This window comes from Vombatus ursinus, unplaced genomic scaffold (assembly GCF_900497805.2).
Source record: "Vombatus ursinus unplaced genomic scaffold, bare-nosed wombat genome assembly UNPS02014772.1, whole genome shotgun sequence".
Taxonomy (NCBI): Eukaryota; Metazoa; Chordata; class Mammalia; order Diprotodontia; family Vombatidae; genus Vombatus; species Vombatus ursinus.
In genome coordinates, this window is record NW_020954550.1 from 8,176,577 (window position 1) to 8,189,731 (window position 13,155).

At 38.5% G+C, this 13,155-nt stretch overlaps 1 protein-coding gene across 5 annotated transcripts in view; it reads right to left on the reverse strand.

Annotated features, from left to right (window-relative positions):
- MAST4 (microtubule associated serine/threonine kinase family member 4) overlaps nucleotides 1-13,155 on the reverse strand; it is a 783,557-nt gene that overhangs the window by 41,529 nt on the left and 728,873 nt on the right. For all 5 annotated transcript variants that reach the window (XM_027863400.1, XM_027863401.1, XM_027863399.1 and 2 more), the window contains 5 exons: nucleotides 7,082-7,290; nucleotides 4,482-4,620; nucleotides 3,221-3,353; nucleotides 2,219-2,384; nucleotides 182-283 (listed from right to left, as the gene is read on the reverse strand). In XM_027863400.1, the coding sequence (XP_027719201.1) occupies nucleotides 182-283; nucleotides 2,219-2,384; nucleotides 3,221-3,353; nucleotides 4,482-4,620; nucleotides 7,082-7,290 (749 nt within the window). The remainder of the gene's footprint in view (nucleotides 1-181; nucleotides 284-2,218; nucleotides 2,385-3,220; nucleotides 3,354-4,481; nucleotides 4,621-7,081; nucleotides 7,291-13,155) is intronic.

A 13,155-nucleotide genomic window follows, 5' to 3' on the forward strand; every position in this document is an offset into this window, starting at 1 on the left:
TCCACAACCCATACACAATAGTATCCCTAAACATCGTTGCTATAATGAGTTGTCGTCATGTTCTACATCGACTAACAGATGTTTCCCATGCAAAACAAAACACAAACAAAAGCCTCACCATGTTTCACGTAGACGTTATTTCTTGCATATTAGCAAAAATTAAAACAAGTTGTACCCTAACCTGTTCCCAGTCTCTCCAGAGGATTCTGCCGGAGTAGCAGTGTAATCAGATCCTGGGCATCGGGAGGGGGTGCTTCATCTTTTTCAGGCCAATTGATTTCATCTACAAGAAAGATAAACATTTCTTTTTTTAAATGTGGATGACACAGTGACAGCAGTGGCCATCACTGTCAGCCCCAGGGAGGGAGTATATGTCTGGGGAAGCCCTGTCAGGATTTCATTCAGTTTCTTCTGAATACTCCAGAATCTTCTTCTATTTGTCTCTGGGCACCCATCTTTTCTACAGACCTGCTGATCACCTTCACACTGATAATAAAACAATATATGCTTCAATTACATTCAGATTAGTCTTTTATTTTATTTCACCATCAGGCACTTCTTGAACCCTCATAGACCCAGGATTTACTGGGTTGGAAAAATAAAGGTTAACACAAACAAGACTGTCCCTGTCCCCAAATCCTGATGTGACAGTTACTCCATAGAGCTTTCAGCGTTTAACAGAGCAAGGGTGGTCAGCTCTCTGGGTGAAAAAATTCTAAGAGCAAAAGATATCCAATTTCTGGGCTCACTCTAACAAAAAATCTGCCCCAAAGGCATGTTTTATGTTCTTCTCATAACAATAAAAGAATTTAGTGAAAAATACATAAGAAACATAGGAGTTTTAAAAGGGGGGGATGGGGGAGGCAGGGCAGATTCCCAGGACTGAGGAGAGACACTCAAAATAATCATAATTGAAGTATTTAAAATTTTGTCATGAATATTGTAATATTTTCTACATCTTAAAAAGCCCTTGCCTGAAGATGTGTGCGTGCCTGTGTGTAAGGAAATGCAATAAAAAACATGAGTTATTTCTGTGTGTGTCTGCCTCTAGCTTCCTCTGCCTGCAGTTTAAATCTGATTTGGAAAATAAAACATGAATATGCATCTCAGCCGTAAGGCATGGAGAACAAAGCCAGCATTTGCCGCTTGTGTTAATTAAACAGTTGATTCCCCTTGCCACTCAGGCCTTGGTATATCACATCAGAAAAACAGCACGGTTATAAATCCATAAACAGCTAGGATATTGTATAAAAGGGTCATGCACTGCAGACAACCCACAAATCCACTTCATTAAAGTTTACAAACATGCCTGGCTTGCAAAGTCAGAGACAGAGACTAGTGTTGGGATTATTCTTCTCCTCCTCACATAGAGAAAAGCTGGGTTTATTCACCTCCCTCTTCTTCCTATTGATGTTACTGGACCTGGTAGCATGGTCCAGAATAGAGTCAAAGAGAATATGGTAACTGAGATGTCAGATAAAACTTTTGGCATACATAGAGGCCATCTATATCTCCGCATCTGGGAAATTTATGGAAACAGCAGGTAGAAGAGTGAAAAATTCTGTTTAATTATCATTTAGTTTTGCCACAAGCTGCATGACAATAGTTAGGGTCAGCATGCAGGTTAAGATCTAAAGGTTATTGAATTTTAAATGAAAGAAGAACAGCTGTTACAGAAATAACATTATACCATAACAACCACCAATGAAATCATTAACAATCTGTGAATTAAATTTGCTTCCTTCCCTTTCTCATTATTTATTATTCGGTAGACATTTGTTTTAGGAGATTATTACATTTTGGTTAATGTCTTTATTAGCCATTTTCCCTTTGATACAAATAGCATCCCTATTAACCTTTTCTTTCCTGATATAACTTTCCTATTAAGGATGGAAAGACTGGCCCACAGTCAAATCATTTGTAAATCCCACATCAATTCCTTTAGTAAAAAATGGTCCACCATAAACATTGGATATAGTGTTCACGAACTTCTGAATTGTACATCAACACCATTTTCTCAGACTAGTTTTCAGCCAAATATTACCCTTGATATCACGAAAACTAGTTATATGCTTCAAAAGCAAGTTCTTTTAATTTGTTGGCTCGAGTTTTTGCTAAAGGTTAACATTTTAATAGCAGAGTCTCAGATACCCCTTGGATTTGCATTAAATAGCTGCTTCCCAGCAGTAGCTTGAAAATGAATCCTGGTGATATTTACCACTGATGACTTGTCCAAATAGCTCTTCTGGTGTGTCCCCAAAGAATGGCACGCATCCAACCAGAAACTCATACAGAATGATTCCCATGGCCCACCAGTCCACTGGCTTTCCATAACCCTGTCTCAGAATCACTTCTGGTGCAATATATTCAGGTGTCCCGCAGACCTAGCAATAATTGAAATATTAGAAATAAGTTAGAATTAACAAGATGATTGAACAGTGATTATTTCAGGGAAATACACACCTGCTCAAGCCACATGGCCCTGGATAAAGGGCTTAGAACATTAGATCAATAGCACCAAAGAAAATCAATGACTTAGGGACCAAAGATGAAAAACTAGATCCTAAACATTCCATTTTGTCACATTTGATTGAATTTAAATAGTTTTGCCTGTTTTAGCATATTAAATTGAAATATACACATGTTAAACTAAATAATAATGCATGCCCAAAAGTCCATTTTGGTATCTATAGAACTTGAATATTCCCACACCTTGCTTTCTACACGAAAGTCTGAAAGTTGAGATGGGTTTACCTTAAGTAACTTTTACAGTGAACAGATTGTGGGCAAATGGTAATGAGGCATGCTGAAAGGGAAATGGGCCATATCTAGGATTTTAGAACCCTTGATTGTACAATGCATCATGAGTTCCACAAGTACTCTGCTGAGACTCCTGAATTCCTTATAAAAACAGTTTTCCATTTGTCTCTCTCACAATCCCACTTGCGTACAATTAGATCATTCATCTTCCTAATAGACCATAATGTTGGAGGAGGGACACAGAGGAGGTGGGCAGTGGGAGTAGGGAGGAAGGGGGAGAGGGGACTGGAAGGAGAAAAATGGAAGCAATTTGCAGCATACCAAAGGTAACTTTTGAACAGACATCTAAATCACCAACAGAGATGCAACCACGGTTTACATTTATTTTATTTGCAATTCCACTGGTAAACATGGGAATTCCTGTAATCTCTTTTTAGAAGGGAATAGGAAGCACGCTTACCTGCTTGTCTAAGAATTCTCGAGCATCCTTCTCAATGTGACCCTCATAAAGATTGGTGGTCATGCTCATCAGTCCCACCTTGGATAAACCAAAATCAGTAAGCTTTATATGTCCCATGGATGTGACCAGCAAACTGTGAATGAGAACATACCAAATACCAAGATGATGTGAGTTGGACCTCATCTCAAGGTGGTTTACAACCATAAAAGCCAGCAAGTGATTAGACAAGTACAGTCAGGTAAGGTGAAGATGCCAAATACCATTTAGCAAACAAAGATCCCATGCCTAAGTACCTGAAAAATACATGTCCTCAAGAACAGAGGAACCAAGGTCTTTTCTGATCCCCCTAACAATAGGGCTCAGCTGGCTCCCTGAAATTATTTTGTACTTACTTTGCATATAGTTTGCACAAATATATACATGTTCTCCCCAATCCACAAAAGAATGCAAGCTCCCTGAGGGCAAGGATGGCCTATTTCTCTCTGCTCCTAGAATACTGCCTGGCAAGTGATAGGGGCTTAATAAATGCTTGTTCACTGACTGGCACATTAAGTCTGAGTGTGGAGAGGGTGGAGGAAGAGAGCTAGGTACAAATAAACATCTAAACATTTCCAATAAAGCTTTAAAAACACGGATGGTCTTTGGAAAAATAATGGCATATATTTCATCCCTCTAAAAAGCTGTGCCATTAATTTAGAAAGGGGAAGGGGAGGAAGAGGTGGTCACAATTCAATATTATATTTCATGTACTAGAACAGCAAGCTCCTTTGAATGAACCTTTGAGGAAACAGGTGACCCAAGGACTAGAGAGGGAGACTCACTATTGTTTGAGATTCCAACTTCTAGGTGTATGACACATTATAGGTCTTTACTACATATGAAGTTTCCTATCTGACAATGACTTGAATTTGCATATTAAAAGATATCTCACACTTTCAAGTTTACAAACAGCTTTTTCTATTGCCCCATTTTGATATTCATTTCTTCCCCTTGAACAAATGTGTTCCCCTCAAGCTATTATTACAAGCATGGTAGCTCTTAAAGGATTATAAAAATCAACATATTCATTATAACTGTTAAAAATAACCCATTCAATGAATAAGATGCCTATTATCTGAGAATTCATAGCTGGCCAGAGTGGTTGGCATCAGTGGGAAACATTTTCTTGCAAAAAAAAAAAAAAGCATACTTCTATATTTCTCATCTCTTTACTTTTTTTTTTTCAGTAAAAACTGCTTCTGGATCCATTCAGGGTACATACTTGTCTGGTTTCAAATCCCTGTGCACAATGCCATAATTATGCAGATACTCCAAGGCTAGAACTGTCTCAGCAAAGTACATCCGAGCCATGTCTACTGGCAAAGGTCCCATGTTTTTCATTAAGGTTGCACAATCTCCCCCTGTAAAACATAAGAAATAGTACAGGAACAACTAAACTAAATGGAATCTACAGTTTTGAATGCTAAATTCTGTAAGCACAGCTGCTTCCCCTTCACCTCCCAGGTCATATAGCATTTATTAAATGAATACATTTCAAGTAATGGTGTGTGTGGTTAAAATAGGAAATCAAAACATCAAGAAATTTTGTGGCAGGGGTCATACCATGGCACATCAGACGCATCATTCTATTCAAGACCTACTTCCATAGTGCTGTACATATGAGAGGCGCTCAAAAATTGTTGGTGAAATTGGACTAAACACAAAACCATTATGCAAGGTAGAGGAGTTTTTGTTGTTGTTCAATCATGTCTGACTTTTTATGCCTCCATTTGGAGTTTTCTTCACAAAGGAACTGAAGTGATTTGCCATTTCCTTCTTCAGGTCATTTTACAGATAAGGAAACTGAGGCAAACGGGGATAAGTGACTTGCCCCAGGTCACACAGCTAGAAAGTGTCTGAGATTAGATTTGAACTCATGTCCTTCTGACTCCAGTGTTGCCGTTCTTTCCACTATGCCACCTAGCTACCCAGAAGTAGAGCAGCAGTGTAATATAATGGAAAAGGGAGCCCAAGCTTGCCTTCTTGCCTCCCATGCTGGATATGACTTTGAATAAGTTACTTAACCTATCCTTGTCTCAATTTCCAAATCTGAAAAAGGGCAAGAATGACTCCTGCCTTGCCTATGTCATGGGGCTATGGTGAGGATTAAACAGATGACAGAATACATGTGACAAGGCTGTGTAAATTATAAAGCCCTATACAAATGGGAGATTCAATTATGAATCTCATAAGCCTTTAATTAGATTCTCATGGGGCTAATTATTTTAAAGCATACAATAAGTATTCTTTTGTCAAACTCAAAGCATCAACGGATCATAGAGTTATTCAGAATTTTCTACTAATTTTGGGAATAAAATGCTTGTCATAAGATATCAGATGGTGAAATGGGGGAAGGGGTGGGACTAATAATGAAGAAGCTTAAACTGTTGTTGCTATTCAGTCATGTCCAACTCTTCATGACCCCATTTGGGGTTTTCTTGGCAAAGACACTGGGGTAGTTTGCCATTTCCTTCTCCAACTCATTTAACAGATGAGGAAACTAACAGGGTTAAGTGACTTGCCCAGTGTCACAGAGCTAGCATCTGAGGTCACATTTGAACTCAGGTCTTTCTGACTCCAGGTCCAGTGCTCTATCCACTGAGACAGCTAGCTGCCCCAAAGTTTAAATTAGAGGCAAAAAAAAATCTCTTGGTTTAGGGTCAACTTCCCGATTTTTATTCACATGCATGTTATTTGGGGGTGAACCAGAGCCAGCTTACTTATGAGATTCATCTGTTAAATTTTCAGAGAGACCATTTACATCACAGCAACTGGCATATGGTACAAATCAGGGCTTGATATCTATTGTTTTGCTATCTAAAGACTTAAGAAAGTGATGGAGAAAGATGTTAATAATGAAAATGAGACTTAAATTGTATCATGTGTACATTTCCCGCCCCCCCCCAGCAGGTTTTTAAACAATAATCAGAACATCATTAAAGTCATATTGTATTCCATTCATAGGGGTTCAAGGCTTGTATTGTCTCTACATAAAACAGCTGAGAACAATATTGTCTAGGACCCGGAAAGCTACTCAAAATCAAGCCCTTCTTGTGAGTCCATAGTAAGCAGCTCACACCTGGGATAACTGATAATACCCTGAACATTGTCCCTTTTCCACCTCTACTTCTTATCCTAAGATAAAAGTGAATCAAAGACCTAGTTTTATGCATTCTTTATGATGATCGACTATAATAAATGTGATGACTTTCATTAATAATGGTTATAACTGACATGTATATAGTATTTTAAAGCTGGCAAAGGGCATTTCAAATATCATCTCTATGATGCATCATAGCTCTCCATATCATCTTCAATCCTATGACCTAGGTACTGCAGATATTATCATTCCCATTTTACAGATGAGGAAATTAAGGCTGAGACAGGTTAAGTAATTCGCCCAGAGTCGCCTATATAGTAAATGCCAAAAGCAGGATCTGAACCCAGGTTTTTCTTAACACAAAGTCTCATGGTCTTTGCAATGCCCATGGTCTAACAAAAGAATGGAAGGGGGATAAAAGAGAAACTCAAATCTGTAATTCGAGCATTGAAGACCAAAGTGAGAATGTAGTTACGATTACAAGCTATTAAAAACATTTCCAAATAGCACTAATTTCCCTTTATTACTGTAGATCAGGCATTTTACAGGCAATTATCAGAATGTAATAATTGGGAATAAAGCCATCTCATTGCTGGGCATCAGCTTCCAATTGGACATGGACAATGAATGGTATAAACACAGAATGCTTCCATCACATAAAAATGGTGGCCAGTGGAATTTTCTGGTCCAATTATATTTTCCTATGTAGTAACAAGGATTACCTTCCACATATTCCATGACCATGCACAAGTGGCGTCTTGTTTCAAAGGAACAGTACATGCTGACCACAAATGGATTTTCCGCAAACGTCAGGATATCACGTTCCACAAAGGCCTGCTGAATCTGGTTCCGGAGAATGAGGTTCTGTTTATTAATCTTCTTCATGGCAAACCTCTGCCTGGATTCTTTATGCCGCACAAAATAAACAGCCCTGCAAGCAAGCATAGAAGATGGGGTGTTCTCAGAAAAATTAAGAGTGGTACATTTCTGGTATTCATTAAATTGCAGTCACTAATTCCCCTCCCACCCCAATTTTTGCGTGTGGCTCCAAATTTCTCATTTAGGTCAAGATACAGCACATGAGACCACAGCCAGAAAAAAACATCCCAAACTCAGCAAAATTCTTTAAGCTAGAATTGATTTTAGGTTTTCCTTCAATAAAGGTCACACAGAAAGACATCAAATCCATCTTCTTTGCCCAAAGTAGTGAATGGACAATCCCCAGGTAGAGGAATTTTCCAATAACTAACAAAATGATGTTCAGCTTTTTTAAACTGAAAAAGAAAATCTGATATATAATTTAGCAGAGTTAGGATGGCTGAAGTTATACATGATGCTCTGGTTCTATCTAGTGCCTAACTCCCTAGCTCCCTAGCTCTGTTAGGTATTATTCCTTGATTGACTAAAGCAGTAATTTACTAAATGGTACCCTGGTGGTCTGAAAGAAATAATACAGCTTCTGAAAATGTCTGGCTTACAGCTGGGGAGCAGTTTCAATCCTGGGAAACTTTGCTGAGGATATCATGCAATTTTCATCCTATGAGATTTTCAGATACATGAGCAGTATGCTCGAGGCAGGGGGTGAAGGGGTGTGAAAAGGAGGAGGCCGAAGAGGTGGAGATGTGGCCAGAAGGAGACTATTCCATAAAACACCTTCTAATTTCCTTGTTAACTCACCACCGACTGAGACACACCCATTCTTGCTTCCACAGGAAACGCGTTTCCCAACATCAAGGCCTTGGGAAAGGTGATTAATCTCATACCTTTGTCCCAACTTAGAACTTGCACTTAGGCCCCACACATCCATGAATCAGGGCACTGCTTTATTACCCCCACCCAAATGTTAGCAGCACTGACTTTCCTGAGGCTAGGGGAAAACCAAAGATTAAAAGGACAAGTAATTTGAGTGGAGAGGGCTTTGAGAAAACAGTAACCTGGGAACTACATCCAAGAGCAGTGAGTATTTCTCCTTCTCACAGGACACCTCTCCTAGTCTGTGATTATCACACTAGTGAGAGCAAGTGAGAATTCTAAGGTTCGGAAAAGAGCACATCAGTAATTATTTAACTGGTTAACTGTTTGCAGTGATAGTTAAGCATCCATCAACAAATGAAAAAAAATATTCATTTAGATATACACCACACCCTGTCCCCATATACATATACACACACTCCCAAAACAAAAATACTATATGAGACTCTGTTCCCTAGGAATATTCCAGTGATGTGCTTTTCCTGGGAATTCTAATTATGTGTCCTAACCACATTTATTATCTGGAAAAAAAAATCAATGGCGACCTAAGACAGCCTAGCCTCAAAGTAGACATACTCTCTATATCATAGTTATGATATTAGGGTGAAATATTTACAGGGTTTCCAGTAAGCCCAATCTTAATTCAACCCAAAGTTTTCATCTTCCCTAACAAGCACAGCTATCTTTTTTTTTTTCCATTCACGCAATTGGCGAGCGGTCATTTATTTTTCCCCCTTCCCAACTGAATCAAACTACAACTTCCCTCACACACTTAGTCATTTCCTTTCTCTGTCTTCTAGATAATGGTATTCTTTCAGACCCGTATAGCATTTTCCCTCCTCTTCCTTGGTTTCTTTTCTTTCTACAATAATCTCATGCTACATATATTCCATTTTATTTTTCCTTTCTTCTACTTCATCCCAGAGAAAGCTTTGTTCATACCCACTCACTTGTGAGAATAAGCACAGATACAATAGGAGTAGAAATTAACTTGGCCTCCCCTTCTATCCTCAAATGCATACTGTACAATTGCTATGAAGAGGGCTGGTTTTTTATTGTGCTTTCTTTGGGATCAGCTGTTAAGCTTACCTGATAAAGAAAAAAAAAACATTTAACAATGAATTTATGAAGTAGCTGTGCTGAAAAGGAGATTATTTACTAAATATCTCAAGAAATGCCTTTTGAGAATGAACTGGTTGTGCTACTGTTCAACTCAAAAATGCCATAGTCTTGGATGTCACATTTAACACTTCTAGAAGTTTGATATTATGCATTTCAAACAGTTGCTACCAGTGAATATTTGAAGTTCATTATGTAAAGAGCTGTTTAGTAATATGTTTGATGGAGATAGCCACAGAAAAGAAAGATGTCAAGTATATGTGATGTTAAGTAAGAAAAAAGGACGGATATTCCTTGAGCCCATTTTTACCCTAATTCCAAGCCAGTCTCTCCTTCTTCCTCTACATGGTACCATGTAAGAAACTCCACATATATTCCCAGGTTTTCCAATCCTCAACCTGGGGGTAGTTTTTGTATGTTTTTCTCACTGGAATATTCTGACAATAACAATATTTAGAACAACAACAACAAAAAAAATTCACCAAGTAAAATTAATTCCACAGGTGTGCTGACATCCAAACATCCTAGAAGAAGACTGAGATGTTTTATTATTTTGTTTGGCTTTAAAAAATTTTTTTGACATTTCACAATCACTAAAATCAATTTGCTTTGGGAAAGGTTCTTGATATGTAGTAACTGTACTCTCTCCCAGGCAGCCCCAAACCAGTTTAAGTCAGTGAAATCAGATTCACTCAGATAAAGAAGAAGTAATGAGAGAGAATATCACAGCACTGTGTCTTGCAAATGTACATTAAGATCATAGATGTAAAGTTGGAAGGGACTTCAAAGGCTATGTAGTCCAATCCACTGGTTTTACAGATGAGGAAACTGAGGCTCAAGAAAATGAAAGGATTTGCCTGGGGTCATATAGGGTTATAAGTGGCAGAGCAAGGATTAAAGCCTACATCTTCTGTAGCCATCCTCCAAAGTCAGCTGATATTTGTCTAGTAGTGGCTTACCATTCTGAAACTATTTTCAAGTGGAGATAAAAAAAAAACTGGGTTCAGGACCTCACACATAGGCAAGGCTTATAGAACCCCAGGGGTCTCTCTAAGGTGACTCAATCTCTGAGTGCCTCGGGTGACACCCTAAGACAATATATTACAAACAGGCTGATGATCTTCATCAGTGGAGGGAATTTCCATGCTAGGGAGTTCCCCACAGTGAGAAAAGTGCAAGGAGAGAGAGAGAAAGAGAGAGAGAGACGGAGAGAGACAGAGAGACAGAAACAGACCCACAGAGAGAGACAGAGACAGAGAGAAGGAGGGAGAGAGGAGAGAGAGGAAAGAGAAGACAGAGACAGAGAGACATGCAGAGAGAGAGACATAGAGAGATGGGGAAAGAGAAGGGAAGAGTGAGAGAAAGGGAGGAAAGATAGAGATAGGAAAAGAGAAAGACTGACTGACAGATAGACAGACATATTTGCATAGCATGTTTAAATTTTGGGAAGAGATTTCTTCATAACAACCCTGTGAGGAAAGTACTACAAGTCTCAGTATCCTCATTTCATAGATGAGAAATCTGGAGCTTTGAGAGGTTCAATAATTTGTCCAAGATCACACAGCTAGTAAGTGCCTGAGGCAGGGTTTGCATTCATGTCTCGTAACTCCCCTAATCTCGCATTCTGTCTACTGTACCATGAAGCTAACCAATGGAAGGAATGATAGGGTCCAGAACTGAAAGAACAGTGAATGTGAAAATCTAGGTACAGAACTTTGTGCAAGAGTGCAAGGACTGTGTGACTCTTTGTGAGTTTGTATATGTGGGGCTGAGAATATATGAGTACCAATGAAGGTGACCGTGAAAAGCATGGACCTAGTGAGCATATGTATGCCTACACTGAACCAAAGAAAGTTACAGCTGCAAGGGGCGTTAGGGAACATCTAGTCTAACACTTCATTTTACAAATGAGAAAACAGGGCCCCCCATATGAAGTGGTAGAGGTAGAAGAAACTAGCTCTTCTGATTCATAGTCCATTCAGCTTACATACCCTTCCAGTATTTTCAAAAATGTGTGTACACAGGCAAAACACTTGGATTTGTCTACCTTCAAATACATCTGTTTTGTGTGTGTGTGTGTGTATGAGAACAGGAGGAAAAGTAAAAAACATAGCTTTTACTATTTTTTTTCCTTTAATAATCTTCTGTCTCTGTAAAGAATTTTAAGTAGAAATGACAAAATCCAAGTAGGATTGTCCAGTTTAAGAAGCAAGAAATTAATAGCCCTAATGAAGAGAGCTAAGTTATGACTAAGAACCAATCTGGTTTTAAAGCATAAACATGAGAGATGCTAAGAATATCATCACATCAACAATTGTTAAATCAGTATCAACAAATGTTAAATAATCTGCAGTTCCGTAAATTAGAGACTCGATTTTCTAATGTTAGTTGTCAACTGAACGCAAGGTTGAGAAAATCAGGGCATGTATTTTAGTCCAAATGTAGTTAGCCTTTCAGAACAAAGCATTTCAGTCCCAGGGCCACCAACTCCCCAAATGATACCATTCTGGAAAGTTTCTGAATGTGTTTCAATGTCAATCACCCTCACAAGTAGACATTGTTACATAACACTCAAGTACAACTGCCTAGGAAAACCTACAACAGTGAGAGTTCATCCACCCATAAAGTGAACCATTCATTCGGCTGGTTCACATAAGCATGTAAACAGCATCTTGAGTGGGTGATCCAATGGGTGTAGCTTCATTCCAACTTCAAATTTAAAATAATTAAAATGTAGAGGAAATCTGCTGGAAATATAATGAGAAATTTAATTTGAGAGGAGCCAAAGGAAAAAAAAAAGTTTTGGCTGGATGGTAAAGGCTAAAAGAGACAGCTTGTGAAGCCATTAATGACTTGGCCCACATCCTGGGTGTTTACTGATTCACAGCTTGTTTAACTTCTTGTATATTCCCAACCATTCCCCAAAGTCAGATATACCTCATCTACTATACAGTTGTTTAATTGCACTACAAATGAGTTTACTCAACCAATTACAACACTGAGTACTGCTAAGATAGGTGCTGAAACTTTCATAAAACCAGTATTCGTATATAGTCTTACCCAGTATACCACATCAAATACAATTTAGTTATGCTCAAGCCCAGAGTTACATTAAGTCAAATGTGCTCAGCCTTCTATCCCACTAATGAAGGAAGAAATACTCAAAGCAACAGCATCAAACCCAAACCAGGAAAAAAATAATTTACACTCCAGAAAAGCATTTCCAAAAATTCATTAGGAATAAAACCTTCAATTAGGTCCTTGAAGGAAATATAATACTCCAAAAATATATCATCAGAAAGCATTTACAAGGCACATTACAAAACATGCCCCTTGACATATTCCTAAAGATAAATCAGTGAAGCATAGGAGAAACTCACAAATATTTAAGTTACTTCACCAAATTTATGAAGTGGAAAATATTGGAGGAAGGAAAAAAAAAGGGAAACCAGCCCTCCTATCACAGCAACAATAATTTTTATTTCATTGGCTTACACACATAATAAAGTGCTATAAATGCCTGTGGAATAGTTTATGGCTTTCTATCTACAGATGGAACTAGGATTATTGGTTAATTATACTGGTGTCCTTTGATGGTCTAAAAGAAATAAGGCACCACTGATGTAATATCTTTTCCAGCTTTTTCTTACCAATTCATAATGATTCACCTAGCACTTAAAACCGTGGCCAATACAAGGAAAAGAATACAAATTCCTACAAAAACAAGCCAAGGGCAAACATGGCGATGTGTGCCTGTAATTGCTACTACCTGGTGAGGCTGAGGCCGGTAGAATGCTTAAATGTGAGAGTTCTGAGCTGCAGAGGAGTGAAAACTGTTAGGTATCTGCACTAAGTCTGACACCACCATGGTGAGCCTCTGGAGCAGAGGGCTACCAGACTGCCCAAGGACGGGGAATTAGCCCAG